Source organism: Mizuhopecten yessoensis, unplaced genomic scaffold (assembly GCF_002113885.1).
Source record: "Mizuhopecten yessoensis strain PY_sf001 unplaced genomic scaffold, ASM211388v2 scaffold11101, whole genome shotgun sequence".
NCBI lineage: Eukaryota > Metazoa > Mollusca > Bivalvia > Pectinida > Pectinidae > Mizuhopecten > Mizuhopecten yessoensis.
Window position 1 is genome coordinate 1,885,792 of NW_018408880.1, and position 17,805 is coordinate 1,903,596.

General features: G+C 35.9%; 1 protein-coding gene across 3 annotated transcripts in view; it reads left to right on the forward strand.

Annotated features, from left to right (window-relative positions):
• Window positions 1-17,805, forward strand: part of LOC110465814 — a 113,930-nt gene that overhangs the window by 33,614 nt on the left and 62,511 nt on the right. For all 3 annotated transcript variants that reach the window (XM_021521913.1, XM_021521912.1, XM_021521914.1), the window contains exons 2-13: window positions 1,181-1,666; window positions 5,964-6,001; window positions 6,904-7,122; window positions 7,774-7,910; window positions 8,372-8,494; window positions 9,298-9,480; window positions 9,742-9,822; window positions 11,450-11,512; window positions 12,877-13,049; window positions 14,220-14,291; window positions 15,039-15,058; window positions 15,452-15,501. In XM_021521913.1, the coding sequence (XP_021377588.1) occupies window positions 1,253-1,666; window positions 5,964-6,001; window positions 6,904-7,122; window positions 7,774-7,910; window positions 8,372-8,494; window positions 9,298-9,480; window positions 9,742-9,822; window positions 11,450-11,512; window positions 12,877-13,049; window positions 14,220-14,291; window positions 15,039-15,058; window positions 15,452-15,501 (1,573 nt within the window). In that variant the 5' untranslated portion in view covers window positions 1,181-1,252. The remainder of the gene's footprint in view (window positions 1-1,180; window positions 1,667-5,963; window positions 6,002-6,903; window positions 7,123-7,773; window positions 7,911-8,371; window positions 8,495-9,297; window positions 9,481-9,741; window positions 9,823-11,449; window positions 11,513-12,876; window positions 13,050-14,219; window positions 14,292-15,038; window positions 15,059-15,451; window positions 15,502-17,805) is intronic.

The following is a 17,805-nucleotide window of genomic DNA, read 5'->3' on the forward strand; positions in this document are numbered from 1 at the left end:
CCTCGTTGATACAAGTCAGGATACGGTTGTATCAAGTTCAGTCAGCTTCACGAGACTTAATGCTAAGTTTTATATAAGTGATATTTTCCTAATTATTGGAACTGAAACTAAACTATGCATGTCCTGGAATTAAAACTGATTGACACCAGATAAACAAACACAAAAGTACTTTGATTTCAACAGAGACATTTCAGAATGTGTGATTTGAAATTTTGATTTCAGATAATAAAGCTAGTTACAATGTGTTCCTGCTATAAAGCAAACAATGTAAAGTAATTCGAGTATCTAAGGCAGACAATTGAATTATGATTAAGAGTGCTGACCCCTACAATGGGATGATACGGTTGGTTGTTGTATCGATAGTCTTACTATCGATGTCGATGTAGGCCCACTGTGTCCCACTGCGTGTATGTTTCCGGTTATCTCCCTTGCTTACATTATATATTGTTACACCTCAATTGAATTTCTAGCTATTTGATTGGTTTGGAAAAAATAAAACAAAAATCTCTGTCACACTCCGAAAATACATTGGTTTTAAGGGGTGCGAGTAATATTGCCATGAGACAGTGAAAAATATCACATGCGCGAAAAATGTGCGTTCACCGCTTCGTTTCCCCACCGTGATGGTCACAAGAACGTTTGACGGCAACAGCCAATCTTATAAAGCGCCGGTGCGGTAGCGATTGTAAACAGCAGACTATCAACAAACAAGATGTCATTATCGAGGTTTGCTGCCGTTTCTGAGCTACAATGACTTTTGGTGTAACAAAATAGATATGACATTCATAAGCAGGTGACAGTGAATATTGTCAACCCGAGAAAACCCATTGTCACCCCAGGCTTCGCCTCGGGTGACAATGGCTTTCTCGGGTTGACAATATTCACTGTCACCTGCTAATGAATGTCATATTTATATATTGTAAACGATTTGATCGATAATGAAATTTCGTGACTTAATGTATGTAAGTGTTATATCCTGTGTCTTTTCATCCTTTCACTCTCATTTTCTTCTTTATCTTTGCTGATCTATATCAATGATTACCCTGCAAACCACTTGTAAGTCCGACCTACAGACGTTTCTTGAAGCTTTAAACTTGTTTGCCCATCCCACGAAACTCTTATCTACATACTTATTCATAAATGCTATATGTTTTTATTCCTTGTTCTTTTTTTTTTCCAGAAACACCAGTACAAATACTGGCAAACTAAAAGGGCAACGTGATACGTACGAAGGGCTGGTCTGCATGTCAAGATGGCGACTGCTGAACTGCGGAGTTCCTTTGCCCCTTTAATGGGAGGTACAGCATACCGCGCAAGCAAATTCGACACTCCTTATGGATTAAGACCGGATGTTGAGAAAAAGGATGTTACAATAAAACAGGAACCGGAAAGACTTCCGAAAATTGTGTTAAGGGATAGTGCGGGACACCAGTTGAACACATTTACCACGCTACAGGAAGCGATTTACCGGGCAGAGTTGAATGTCCGAAAGTCCCGAATAGGGGCTACTGCACAGGAATGGCGACTACCGCATGGTCCACTTCCGGCAAAACCAGATTATTCTCGAGCCGGCCCAACCATATCAACATATCGGCAAAAAATTAATAATTTGAAGAGTAAAAATCGAAGAGTTGCCAGAAGCTTTCCCGAGTATCCCATTTACAAGGTAAAATTTTATATTGCAATGCATTTTATCAATATTTCTTTTTTTCTGTTTATACATTGTAATCTCGATACTCCCGATACTTTGTTACCAAGAACTAGTTTTCGGGATTGGAAAAAAACAAAGTAGAACTGTAAGTCAAAGTCATTTTATACCCCCAATTGACCACTGAAGTTTTGTTTTTTTATACATTTTTTCAAGACACATTTGACAAACCTGTTGATACAAACGGATACCCGGGGTTAAGTTTGATAGACGACATAGTATATCCCTTTTGTATCACTAAAACAAAGAATCAACAAAGCCGGCGCCATAGAACGTAAGTTATAACTTTTATTGTCTCAGCCAATCTGAGGCCATGGCGGCCGTCTTGAATCTAATAAAGCTAAAAGTTTGCCATTTGTTGAAATATATATCCTTTGTATCACTCATAGGAATTCCATCGTAATTGGTCACATACTTTTGAACTTACGTGCGGAGAATATATGTGGACAGGGCTTAAAACGACTTAAGTCGACAAACAGAAATAGCTCAGGGTAAAAAGTCAAAACTCATGTGTAAATGTCAAGTGCGCAAACAGCTGATGAACCGATCAGGCATGTGACGTTTTGCTGAAGTCGGCATATAAGATTAGGAGGAGTTGTCCGGAAAGCTTTCATCCACGGACAGACAGACTGACGGAGGACAGACGGACAAACTGATTCCAGCATATCCCTCCAATAACATCGTTGCGGGGGTATAAAAATGTTATCGAAGGAATATATCATTTTTTTTCGTTAAAAACAACCATTTTGTTTTTAAATATTTAGCGAATGGAAAGTGAGGGTTTTAATACGGGAGTTCTGATTCAAGAGGTTCCGCTCTATCCATATTGTTGTTTTACCCTTCCATTCTTTCTCATGTGTTGCGAAAAAGGGTCTAGATTAAATTGATTTCTTGCTTTATAAATAAATCCAAGCATGTGAGTTCGCTTTAACGCAGCCCTCCTATAACCCGCTGCATGATACAAGGAAACTTATAGAAAACCCATCCTGGTATATATGATTAATAATAAAAATATACAACATTTATAAAGTGCCCTATATAATTTGTAAAATTGGTCTTAATCGCTTTATAACATATGGATAATAGTATTATGCATAATTGTGAAACATAAAATGGCTTGCAGTCACCATTATACATTAAACAAGGAGATAAGCATCGCAATTTGCACATAAATGAATAAATAAAGGGTGGTATGCACATGACGTCTGTACAAATAGTCTAAAATGCAGACGTGAAGAGGTGAGTTTTGATGAATTTTTAATTTGGCCTGAGTATTTGACTTTCTAATAGCAAATGGAAAGCTATTCCACAAGGTGGCCGAAACCCTCCCAAAGCACCGGTTTCCATAGATCTTTGGACACACAGCGATGATCCTGGCTCCGATCGCAGTGATCGATCGTGACGGCTGATACAGGGTAACAAGCTCCTGTAAATGCCTGATACAAGGAAACTAATATCGGAATCTTCAGAATTTTCTACTGCGTGAACATTGGAGTAACCAAAAATATATCTTGTTTTATTCCTCTACTTGTCCATGCGACTAATGAAGGCCCCTGCAGGATCGTGAGATCATTGATCTGCTCCCCATTAGATCACTTTGGGACCTTTATTTTCCCCTTTTTACTCCTACGTACTCCAATTAGACATTTAAGCTATTTGCAATTTCTAATAAATTTATAAATAAATAAATATCGCTTGACTTAAAAGGACCAGAAACCATAACATTCATAAGGATAAAAATATGACAAAATGTTTAACGCAATAACCAGTAAAACACTATAGTATCTGGTTCTAAAGCGGTTTTAAAGAGCGGGATTTTAAAGATTTCTTGGAAACGATCGACATGACCGGAGTATGGTTGGAAGACTGTTCCTTAATTCTGTTACTGATTGCATGGTTTCCGTTAGTGATAACCAAACAAGATAACTAGGTTTACTGCACCATCATCCGCTCCTGTCCTTTAATTATGTTCACGTTGGTCCTTTACCTGATTTCGCCGTTTGTGAACTTCTAATGTTCTTTTGAAGTCCTCAGTTCAATTTTCTTTCTTTGTCTGTCTGTCTTTGGTTGCATCCTTCCTTCAAAAATGTTTCTTCCATCAGAACATTTGACTTTCCACTCTGTACACTACCACACCTCACACCAAACTGAAGGAACGCCTTTCATATTCTTATTACGAGAAGTATTTTGCCCATGAAAAGCAAACGGTGATACGAATGTATATGATTTTGAACTGGCAAAAATGAAATCGTGAAGATAATTGAATTCTTTGTTGACGATATCTGTGTTGAGCTTGGTGGCAAAGGTTTTCAACAGATTGCTGACATACCCACGGGTACACAAAAATCAACAGAAAACCAAAGTGCGCACAAAGGGATGTTACAAACAGGAAAGGGAAAGTTCACGATAGGACATTGAAAATCGTCATGTTTATCGTACAGCTTAGTAGTCGTTAAACCGTCCATGTTGATCGGGTCGGACGGAGACCTCGAGGTAAGCGGCCGATGCAGAGAGTCTGCAGTGTCCTTAGCGCAAATTGTACATATCCCTCTTTTTGCCGACTTTGGTCGGTCTTGTGTTTGAATATTTCAAATACATCTAAATGCAAATTAAAATACCTAGTCTCCGGGAAATTATATGTTTTAGCCGCAAATGCGATTTTCGTGTGCTTGAATTTAAAATCATATTGAAAATATTTTCAATCAAACGCGATTGTCGTTACGAGCAACACGTAAAAAACACATCTTCAACTTCAATGGAGTACTCGACATTGATTCATTGGTTCATTGCAGGTGACACCGTTGTAAGCGTCTATTCGCTTCTTGAGGTGCTTCTTTATATTATCCACTTCACTTCCGGTTGCGTTTGGAGGCATTTGAAGAGGACTTTATTTCTCAGTTCTTGATGTCCCCATAACTTGTAGACAAGATCCTGAACGTTATTTTATATATCATTCATGACTTTCAGCCGCACTTTTTTCAAAATTTCAATTGTTTTACCACCATAAGACATTTCAAGAAGATGATTGGGAAACAAGTGCTGATGAAGTTGTACACGGTCCTTTTCATTAACTACTTTCATGCCAGTATGCGTGTGTATTACCACGGACTTTTTCCAAATCAAATTCTTGCGCTTTTTCGCGACTACACCAGCCGATTTATTTTATAGCTTTCGTGACTCTTGTTTAACAGACAGTGATTGAGTCCGGATTTTCCAGTTTACACGATGTAAACATAATGATTTGTCTTTAAAGTAATCCGTTCCATCTTTTTTACTTCATGGGAATATTCATGTTGTACTAAGCAATGCAAGGGAAGTAACTCTAAAATAATTGACGTTTTGACGCGAAATACACAACAAGTGTGCAGGTGCTGGATTATAATATTAATATGAACTTAACTGAGTGTCGTTCATTTTCAAGGCTTTAAGAAACGGAACCACGTGCAAGATCGAGTTATTTGTACAAGTTTTAAACTTATCTTGATCCTCATGTGCATGCCAAAATTTACACTGTATATAGATCTATATTTCGTCACATTGGTCTGAGAATTTGTTACAGTACAGCTATAGTTGGACCTTAACTAAAGGTGTTCGATCTAAACCCCTAAAACATGTCAAACAACTCTGAACACCTTAGTTTAGGTCCAAATGTAGCTGTAACAAATTCTCAGGTCCCTGTGATCAGGGATATGATGCTGCAACTTCTACATTATGAAATGATAAGTTTATTTTATCTCAATTGAAGAGTCAAAATAGTAATTCATAGGAAGGGGATTGTGTGTTTGTGTATGGGCTCAAGCTTATAAGAATGCTCCACCCCAAATGTTTATATACATATAACATGCATGCGAGTGTGTGTGTATGCGTGTGATAATGAGTGAATGCATGCACAACAACTTGTCATTTAGCTACCTTATTTGTAAAAAAAAAAGAGTATTTTTTTGGTGTGCCATATATTTGTAACACTAAATAGATTTAACTGATAATAAGACTACCTTTAAAAGTTGTAATTCTTCCAAATTATTTTTCAAAACTTAAAACTTTATAAATGGAATATGAAATTTTGATATAAATTGTAACTTTTTGATCCTTTTTTCTGGATTTTTTTTTTATATATAAATGACCATATTTTATAACATTAATTCAGGTAATGATATTTAGTCCTTGACTTTATAAAAAAAATATGCAATTTGGAAAGTTCCTATTTGGAAAGGGTGTTTAATTATATTAATTTTCCTGTTTTGCTATCTTACAGGAAGTTGATGTAGACGATGTGGCCTTCGTAGCAGAAAGGTAGGATGGCAATATAAACAATGATATTGTCATATTATACATTGCTTATGTTATATGTTTGTAAATTTTACAAGACCCCAAGCTAAGTTGTATTGCTAGATGGTAAAAAAAATTGGCACATAATTTCATGAAAAAAATAATATTTTGAACATCAAGACGAAATTTTCAGCCTTTTTCAGAATTCTAGTCTGTGTAATGCTTACCCTTTCATTTTTCCCATAGAAAATATTAAAAAATCTTTTTAGCCTTTTGACATAATTATTTCAGCCTTTTTCAGAATTTTAGTGTGTAATACTTACCCTTTCATTTTTTCCGATAGAAAAGATTAAAAATAATTTCAGCATTTGAAAATTTTCAGCCTTTTTGGCTTATTTCAGCCTTTTCCAGAATTGTTTAGCCTGTGTAATACTAACCTTTTCATTTTATCCTTTTAAAGGATTGAAAAATACAATTTTCAGCCTTTTTTCTCTCTGAAAGCCAGCATTTGTATCTCTGAAGTATATATAATAAATGGCAACATACCATTTCAGATAATTTTGATCAGTAATTATTTATTTTTTATAAAATTTTACCATAACCAATTTATATACTCTATGCATCCACCAATGTGACATTTTATGAATGTTTAATTATATAGTGCAAACTGAAATTTTAATATCTATCACTGGTCACAAACAGCTGAAATATGGCCTATAGGTTGTCAAGTACCGTGAATTATTGTCACTTTATAAAACTACATTTTCATGTTTTAAAATTATATACTTAGATGATGTGGAACAAGGCCATAGACTTCAGTTATCAGGAATGCTGTGTGAAGGATTATACCTGAATATTATATCACATGTGACCAGGCAACATCACAAAAATCTGATATAGATATATACCTTACTTTATATTTCTAGCCTGAACCACCTTCCACAAGTCCCATCCTTGTCCTTTCTGCGTCAAGAATTCCTGGCCCAGCCAAAGCGTTACTACCCCATTGTAAACAGTATTCTGTTACATCAGAAACTGCTGTCGGAAACGGACAAACGTGATCCAGAGTACACATTCCCTGGGTTCTGTTTCGGATGTCGACAGCACATGTTGTGTCCGGGATGTGATAGGACATCAAAACCTCAGTAAGTGGTTTTATCACATTTATTTTAAGATCAAACATTAATTTCTACTCCATATCCGCGCTTTTTAGGGCCACTTTGGGGCAAAGCTCAGACCCCTTCCAGATGGAAAATATTGCCATAATTCCCAAAGTTTCCAAAACTAAATTGCTTTCTTCATTTTCTATTCGGATAAAAATGCAATAATATGAATTAAATAATGTATCCTAAATAATAAGGACAAGCAATCTTTTTTAATTGTATTAAAAGAAGAAGAAAAAATGAAACAACTCTGAAAATTCCTATTTTTGTGTATTTCAAAAGAAATTTTACTTACTCGATTGAAGCCACAGGCCTAATTTCAAAAACTCTTTTACTGCATAAATCATCATTAATATTATCACAATCTTCATCATCAGAAAATTGAAATTTTTTTTCAGACTTCAGAAATATAAAATAAAAATGAAAGTAGTCAAATCAAAATAGAAATGAAACAATACGTAGCTGCTGAATTTTTCTGGATCAGTAAATTTTCTCACATTTTAGCTAACAATCCTTTTCAATGAAAATAGCTTGAAAATGTTGAATCCAATATTTGTTTCTTTGATTTTACAAATACATGTACTCCTAATGTTTTAAATCTGATTCTGATAAGACACCTTAATTTGGTTTTAGCTATCACCTTGACAAACTGTACAAGACGACGGGTGGCCTCCCTCAAGCGCGAACCCTTCAAGAAGAACTGAAAAAACATTACGGGGACAACTGGCGGCTAACCCTACCCGACCTTCTTGTACGCAAAACATCCAAAGGTAACAAGCTTTACTCGTACCCAAAGTTACAGACATACTTTCCTTTCTTCAAAAAAATTGCTTTCCTTCAGTCACCTCTAAAATATTTAACCGTCTTCCCCCACCTTAAAGTTTAGCACAAAATTGCTTTCACTTTTGACAATCCCTTTGCTGCTGTAGGCAAAAAACTTGAATTTTTCCTTTTTTTTTTTTTGTATACATAGTTACCTCCCCTTTATTTCGTTTTGGATGTAACTTGGCCCAGGGTACGACTTTGAAATTCAGGGGGTTACCCTCTCTCATGTTCTCTGTACCCCTGGAATAGATACTGCTATCAACCAGGCAGGTCAGTTGGTTACGACATCATTACAATGATGGGATACCCATACCTTTAAATAGATATGTCTCTTGTGATAAGGTCTTAATTCTCTCATCATTTAAGTAGAAACATTTTGTATGGCTTGTGACCTTTTATTGATCAGTGCCCAGTCTGACCAAGGAGGAAAGGCAACTGATTGAGGAGGAGCTAGACCGTAACTTAAGATCTGGGAGTGAACAGGGACAGAAGAACTTTCTACCCCCTATACCATCAGCTAGTGGTCGAGGTAAGTTCTATTAAAAGAATATGACCAAGTGACCCCTCGCTAACAACGCCTTCTTCTGCCCTACCTAGTTACTGTAGCTACATCCATCAAGCCATCAACTGATATGGTTGCCACAGCAGTAGAATGCAGAGGAAAAATGTAGATTTATCAGCAAATTTATCATTAAACTACTCAAAAGATGAAACTTGGACACTGTTAGCGAGGAAACAAGGTTGTAGGTGCATGTTTCAGTTGTGATAATGTACACATTTTCCAGAGTGAAAATGGAACACTGCAGATATTGGCAAAATGTTCCAGAGAGAGAGAATAGAGCAGATTCTGTAATCTATTAAAGATTATGTGAAAATGCAGTGTTCCATTTTCACTCCGGATAATGGAACACTGCAGATACAAGGATGTATTTGCAAAATGTTCCAGAGAGAGAGAATAGAAGAATAGAGCAGAGAAGTTTCCTTTGGTCCCCTGAACAGATTTGAGATATTTTGACATATGAATATCTGGTGCGTGAGAATCAATTGTTCTATGAAGGAAGACTGTAGCTCCTCAGGGGGCTGAAGCTCAGACAACAATAGAAACATGTTAGAGATACAGGCACTATGTGCTTCTTGTTGAAAATTTGGCTTGGAGCACAAATACTGACCTTAACGGTGCTTGTCTCAAAGAAAGGCATAAAATATGTAGAGTCAGCATTGAAATAAAGGGTAGGATATTTAATCTTTTACTGACATTTTTTTTTAGTTTGCCTTATATTGCTAGATGAAATATGAGAAATACATTGTTCTCTGTGTTTTTCTTTAACTAAGATGAGAGGAAAGAGGATGCTGGAACAGCTTCAGGGTCGATTGATACTGAGGATGAGGGGATACTGGCAGACAGACAGAGTCTCGGCTTCAATGACGACGATACTCATACTCTCTCCAGCCATGATCAGGACAGGGGTCGGCGAGGGTCGAGGGGTCAAAGTTCAGACTATGACATTGACAAAGGTAAGTTAGAAGGTCCGATGTGAAAGTAATTATGAAAACTATATATAAGTGATAAATCAGAAAAATGATGATAGACATATCCTGGTCAGGTTAAAAAGTTCTCTTACCAAAAATCATATATTAATTCATTCACCCATGAGGACACATTTGAACTCCTCCAATTCAAAGGTTGGAATATTTCATTATGAATTTTCAGGGGTGAATGATTAAAAGCTTTGACACATATCTGTTAAAGCTTCACAACTGTTGCTTTCACTACAGATTCAGACAGTGAAGATTTGAAATACAAAGGTATCGGCCCACGGAGCCGCACTGCAGGGAGTGGACAGGAGACTGACGATGGTGAGTTGATTCAGAAAGGATCCATGTTGATGTCGTTGATACTGGTGATGGTTTGTGAACTGTTTCACTGTTATCCTCAAATCCCACCCTAGCCCACCTTCTCATCTAGGTACCTCCCTGTTCCCTTACCCTGTTACTTATCCGTCCGACCCTCTTACTGTTTCTGTTGTGAGATTGCTATCTATAATGTGTATAATAAGTCTGAATATGCCATTACATTGTTGAGTTTAGAACACTGTACAGTTGTTTATTTTCCTGGGGCTAAAATTTACACGTTTCCTGGTCAGAACTAGTTTGCAGCAATTATATTTCATGCAACATGACCATGTATTTGTGTTTGGGAAATTGGGTTTATTTTACAAGTGTATTGTGAGATAGTAAAATCTGATATTGAATTGTTGTTTTACATGTACATGTTACTTCTGTATTTGGTAGTAAACAGGTAAACAGGCTTTTGAATCGTGTCTATATAATCAAGGGTGGTAATGTTTGCTGATTATTTAGTTACCATGAATATAGCCAAATTATATCCCCCACAAATATTACTAGCTATACAGTAAGTCAACTCACTAATTCTACACTTACAACACTTCAACCATTACCATCTTCCAGTCGCCACACCCATCTCCCCAAACTCTCATTCAAACTCTAAGCTCTTCAGTAATTCTCCCGCTCCACATCATCACATTCTTTACCTACTGTCCCTATACCTCTATCTCCATCCCCTACCTCAAGACCCCTACTGGTGGGGTGGTCAGGTGGCGCAGTGGATAGTGCATGTGCCTTTCAACAAGGCAGCCAGGGTTTGATTCCCTGATCGGACGTGAGAAGGTATGGTGTCACCTGCCGGACAACAGGGGTTTTCTCAAGGTACTCCAGTTTCCTCCAACATCAAGAACCCTTGTGCGCTAAAATCCGACCAAAACGAATGATTAACATAAGTTTAAATAATAAATAGCCTGTTTTATAATTGTTGAAAAAAGTTTATATTATAGTACACCACACACTCGTCTACCGTCCCCATAACCATCTCCCTTTCTTACACCTCAACCCTTACTTCCATTCCCCCCTCCTCCATACATTATCCCTCCCCCATCCTTCAGACCCTTATGCATAGGAAGAGTTCTTGAAATTGATTTTTACATTGATTCATGAGGAAACTGATTCACTCATCTAAATCTTCCGTGAGTATATTTCCTGAGATATATATAATCACCACCAATTTTGAAATAGCATCCTCTCAATCCCAAATTCATATATTTGTTAATAAAACCAGAGATTTTTCTTCCCTTTTTGACAGGGACCTGTGCCTTGTGACTTTGGGGAAAAAATCACACACAAATAGCAAGATCTAAATAAAAAATTAAGGAAATTTTTGAAAATGATTTTTGGAAAAGAAATCGTAAAATATCTAGGGGAAGAGGCCTTTATTAGACCTAAAATTCACTGCAAAAAATCACTGAAAACCTTCATGCGTAGTTTGCAAAAAAAGCTATTGAAAGTTAATATAAATTCTATCCTGATATGAATGGTGACAGGTTAAGTGCTTTCACTTGCTTGCTGATGCATGTGTTTTTCTGTGCGAATGTTTGCTTCACAATTTCTTTGCATGGTGTTGTGTTGACAGATGAAGACATGTCTGGTTACGCCAGCTCTCAGCGAACTGAGAGGAAAGGTCGTCTTTACAAAGGTAAATGAACACAACTGCAAAATATACTCCAGGATTCACGTCTATTTTATTTGAGTGTTTTTGGATTTACCTTTTAAACACTAGGTTTTGATACCAGCCTCTAAACAGGATTCAAAGTGGTTGCAGTGTCCTCTTATTGGCTGTTGAAAATTCAGCAGTTGTGCAACAGGTGGGGGTTATGCCTATGGCTAAGAGTTCTAGTTGAATATACTGTCCATTTTTTATTTTTTTTTAATTAAACTAATTGAGGTAATTCCACAGAATAATCAACACAGCAGGGAGGGGGGTTGAAGATACAACATCCTAGATAAGTGATCATGTATCTTCTATTTCTTCATTCATTATACCGTGGATACCAAGTAGTAAACCTTTGTTTTGTACATACATGTACCTTACAGTATAATTCTGCCAATGTAATTGTAATGCAATTGTAATGACTTACGCAACTATATGCATTCTCTAGCTATTATCACGTCACCAATTTAGAAATGTTTATACACACTTATCGATGACGTCACAACATTATTGTTATTCTGATGACGACTCGCCTCTGAGTCGAAACATTTCAATGTTGCTCCAATAAATTCCGACGTTTGGAGGAGATTTGCCGTGTGGTTGGCACTTTTTCCTGGAGAATAATCAACAGTTATAGCCTGAATGATTAGACCTTGATTTTATAATGAAAATGCACCTGAATGAGAATATATGCTATGAACAGTAGATCTGTGTCTTATATGATACCTTACACCATGTTTACTGTTTTGTACTATCCTATACTACTCACATGGTTTTACCCACATATTGTGCTTGAAAAAATATGTTTCTATTTCTGTACTAGTTGTCTCCCCTGGATGGGAAAACATATTTATTAAATGTGTACAAATTTTAACAATCCTATCTTTTCTCTGGTGTTTTGACTTTGGTCATGATCAGTTATGTCAAAAAAAATATTTTTTGACATCATCATTTTCTAATGCAATAACTCTTCATATTTAACACATCTGTGTATATATTTCATATCCTTTTAACTCCCTCAAATATTGTGATTACATTTAATTCTAAAACAATTGATGTAATAAAATCATGGCAATGACATTTGTTTAAGAGCATGCAGTTAATGCAAGAATTTAATGTTCATGGTGATATGGAGAAAGCATTGAAGTGTAAAAGAAATTCAAAGTTAAACATTGTCAGTCCACCTTCTTCAATGTATCTATATATGTTGTTCATACTGTATAAATTACCGATTCGCACCAAAAAATATGTTTCAAAGGAAATATTATATATTAAAGCTTGTGTGATTTACAGTGAATTTTAAGTTTTTAAGAGACACTAATTTGATAAAAAAAACTGTTCTGTTTCAGCCCCAGCTGCATTTAAATTGAAACAGCGAAAGAAGCGCATGCTGAAAACCCAGTCACCCTTCACCGCAGACAGAAACCTTAACTTACCTACTGGGCCTGGCTTTAAGCTCAAACAAAACTCAAAGAACACCACAAAGTTTGTGGACTTCGATAAAAAAGACCACGCTTGGAAAGCAAGTTTAACATTTTACTTTCCACCATAAATGGGGTGTTTTTTTTGTCATGTTGTAACAGAATAAAATAAAACCTACAAACATTTGTCGACCAAGTTATCAGGGGAGGCATAAAAAGAAAATAGGACATTGAAATATGGGTAAGCGAGGTTACAAATGAAAACAAGGGGCAATATATTGAAGTTTTATAACTATCTCAAATTTCATGTACTGGAAATGGGGTGTAGATAATATATCCAAAACCCCTTTTTGACTGTCTCTAAAAATATAAAGCTTGTCAAAGTAATATTAAACTGTTGGTTATGAGATTTTAGTATGAAAATACATATACCGATCAATACTTAATAGAACTTTTGTTAAACCTTATTTCATTCCAAGGTAAAGGTCATATTTGTTATTGCACAAATGCCATAGAGCAAATAACATATTTTTACAGCCATATAATGTTATGAAGTATGAAGTTTTTTTAATACGTTTAATGCTATACTTTAAACACGTGTATATCTCCACTATATGACAGGGTTAATTTCTGAAGATCCATCTCAAGGTTATGGTCAATTTTTTTATACTGAAACTAAGGTCGCATTTGTGTATCCGGTTCTGGTGGTGCAGAAATATTCCATGATAAAGTAACACACTTGGACCGAACTGTAGTCAGAGTTAAAAAAATGCACAGTTTCAGAGAATAAAAAACAGGATATCAAGAACAATATGTCCTTCTTTCACACGCCCACCAAATAATATAACTTGTGGCTTGACCATGTTTTATAATCTACATGTGGCTTGACATTGTTTTATAATCTACATGTGGCTTGACATTGTTTTATAAAGAAATAACGCAAACTAGCAATAGTCAGCATTTTAGTTTCGGTCAGGCACATCTGGACCCATCAATCTACACGTGCCGAATATTCCTGAGGTCAGTCTCGGTTCAGATCTGCGCCTGTCGTTTTCTTTCAGGTTCAACCGTTTCAACTGGTTGAACCAGATACGCGAGGGGCCTCAGACATTCGAGGTCAGGGATGTAGTGTTTTGTCTGCTCTCAAAACTAAAGCTTATAAAATTGTGAAACTCCTCTTCTATTTCTGCTTAACTTTATAGTTACTTAACAAATATCAATTAAATATTTGTACTAGTTACCAGCTAACACATATTATTTTGTTTTTGAAGGAGCCATCCAAGTTTGAATTGCAAAAATCTGGCAAGGATGGGACAAAGTTCTGGTCACCGAAATCACAGAAGGTAAATAGTCTGTGGAATGGTAACATATAATATATTGGATTGACTTCGTGTTTTTTTTTAAAAGTTGTGTATGGATGAAAGTTCAAGAAAGTTTTTTGCAAACTGCAGATAAATGTCAGATTTGTAATATTAAGTATATTTAATTGACTCATATTATTTTCAAAAAATCTAGGGCTCAGAAATGCAGATACAAAAGTAGAATAATTTGAAAATTTGATATTTTAGTAGGAATACATTTGTACATGGGAATAAACTGCCATGAAATCCAATTATGACCTCTGAAAGAAATTAATAAAATACATATTGCAGATTTAAATGTTTTTAATAACAAGGGCATACTGTTAAGATGATATTTGGCAAAAAAAATCAGTATTTTGGTATAATTTTAAAAAAATCCCGATTTGGTTTCCCAAGATGCATTCAGCCCTATTCCCAAAATAGTGATAAAAAAAACCTGACTTGTATTTACGACATTAGTAGGTTCTCAATCATTTAGTCAGATTATGAAGACAGCGTGTCAGTAACTCAGGGTAACAGACCCTGACAGGGTAATTTGGGGCTAAATTCCCGGTAATAACTTCGTAGTAGTAATAGAAGGCCCTTCTATTACATCAGATATTGCAGAAATTTTCTTGAAGTCACTGTATAAACTTGGTTCCAGATGGTTTTGGCTCTTAGATTTACGAAAATGAAGTAAAATATTTCAGAATTTTCATGATTTGCTAATTTTACTATTTTATCTTGTAGAAAAAAAAGCATGAGAAACAGTAAGTACTTTTTTTACTTTTTTCTTTTTGCAAATAAAACAGAAACTTTGTTTGGGGTTGGGAAGGCTTGTATCACCTGATATGTCTTTATATGGCCTTTATTTGGCAGACATTTCTCTTTGTTTTCACCAAGATCTAAGTTAACATTACACTATATCACCCCCACAGCTGAACTGATTTCTGCTGTCACCAAGATCTAAGTTAACATTGGACTATATCACCCCTACAGCTGTACTGATTTCTGCTGTCACCAAGATCTAAGAGTAAACATTACACTATATCACCCCCAGATCTAAGAGTAAACATTACACTATATCACCCCCAGATCTAAGAGTAAACATTACTATATCACCCCCACAGCTGTACTGATTTCTCTGTTCTTGTTTTTTCCAGTGGACGACACACGTCCCCTGACTCCGGACTGGACAGTGATAAAATGACCGGTAGGTACCATTAGATTTACCATCTGTTTTTGATGTTGTTGTAGAATGTATCGCTGTTAGCTTAATGTTTGTAGGACAAGAAATATCATTTACTGTGGTGATTGTGTTGTTGCAATATTAATGGACCCCTGCTGTACGTAGTATGTATTCATTTTTACAGGCAGGTGTTAATGTATTTTTTGTTTAATACCATTCTCAAAAGAATTGTGTCATTTTGAGGGTCATCGATTTACTTATACATCTTATATCTATTAGATTAATATTTTGATAAATGTTAAGAAATTAAAATGTTAAATGTAAATATATTTGCTATATGTAGAAGAATTTTTCAGGTACTTTGATATAATTGACAAAATTATAGAAAAAAAATCTGTATGACATTATCTGATGTGTCTCCTATACTGTATGTGTAGCAAAAAGGAAAGGGTTATTCAGGAAACCAAAATCTCTCACAAGAAGGACAAACTTAGCTAGAATCAAAGAGTTCTCTCCAAGGACAGACAACTTTCAGAACTTAATTCCTTTGCATAAACAAAGTAACACTGATTGTGAAGAGGAATATAGCTTGACAATAAATGAAGCTAGTAAAATACGAAATCTGCAGAAATTGTACAACGAGTTTGCTTCATCCCGAGGAGAAATGAGAGTAGGTGAAAGTTGTTCACCAGAAAAAGCTTTGAGGAACATGAGGGGTGCAATGAATCAGATAGAACAGCCAAACATATGCACAGGAAGTCAAAAGAAGAGCAAAGTTAAACTGAAAGGTGACAGAGGGGCACAAAAAACTGTGGGAACCGAGAACAACTTGGCTGCACAATTGTCAAGACCTGTTTTACTGCGGTCCGAGTCTGGCGCCATCTCTCCGATTCTGTACGACATCAGCCATGCCAGTGCCTGGACACATGAAGGTTATATAAGCATGTGTAACAGGCTTGTCCCCTTTCGAGGGAGTTATGGTGTATACATTTGTTTTTTACACAGAGAATAAAAAGTTCTTCATTAGAATGGCATGTTTTGATGCATTCCATTAATTTCTTTCCCGATTTGTAACCATTTCCCTTTGTTGACCTTGCCCTTAGGAGAATGACCTTCACCTTGGATATGATGACTTTCACCTGCAGCATGTGATAGATATGCAAATGTATGTTGAATCTGTCGGGTGCTGTGCTAAATGACTTCTTTCCTTTGACCTTTAACCTTTAACCTAGTTACTGCCTTCAACGATTACTAACTGTGTTATTTTCAACATTAACAATTTCATTTACTTTTTAATGAAAATATTGAATGTTATTTTTTCAACAAAAGTGATCATTTTGACCTAGCTATCACACATGTTGTGAAGACTTTAAAAGGAAGAAAATGTACAAATATAGCTGAGGGTTTTATCGTCTTTGTTTGTCATATTAATTGATACATAACCTGTTAATATATCTTTTAGATATTTCCGTTGTTTATCTATGAATATCACAAATAATTTATATTTACAGCATAGAATTGATATTTCACACAGGTTTTATTTCATATACCTCCCACTTATAGATTGGAGATTGGAGGTGGTAGGGGTGGGGCGATCATACATTAACCACTTGGTCAGTATGTTTGTGTGTCCGTCAGTGTTTCAGTAGTAAAAAGCTTCTGTGCAATTGATATCTCAAGAACCCCACAAACGATTACTTCTGTTTTAACACATTATTTAGACAGATTGCATGATGGTATCAAGTTACAGACCTGATTAGATCACGTTGGTCATCATTCAAGGTTAAAGGGTCAAAGGTCACGTACTTGACCAACTTTTGAGGTAAAATGTTTGTGTACAAGAGATCTGGTGAACCCCTGAACAGATTTAGTTTAGATTCATACCATATTGGGGTAACATTAACTTCAAACTTTGATGAGATTTTGATCAGCAGCAGTCAAAGTTAAAGGGTCAAAGGTCACTTTTGACCACTTTGAGGGGATGGGAATTCAGGGTTGGTATATCTATGAGAGCCTACACTTACACTGTTATCATTGCTGTTCAGTAAACCTGTAATGCTACCAGCTTGTGTCCAACAATATTTTGGCATTATAAAGGGTTTGGCATTAGATTAATCCAGAACATTGTGGAGATTATTAAGAAAAAAAGGAAAGGAGACACTGAAATAAATATGTGGTTAGCGAAGTAGCAAATCAGACAAAATGGCATTGTATTGAAGACACTGTATTCTTTTTGTGGCCTGAAAGAATATATAAATACTAATTCCTCATAAATGAGGTGTCCTTCGAATGAAGAGTTAGAAGAGTCTAATGAAGACTGTTGGCCTA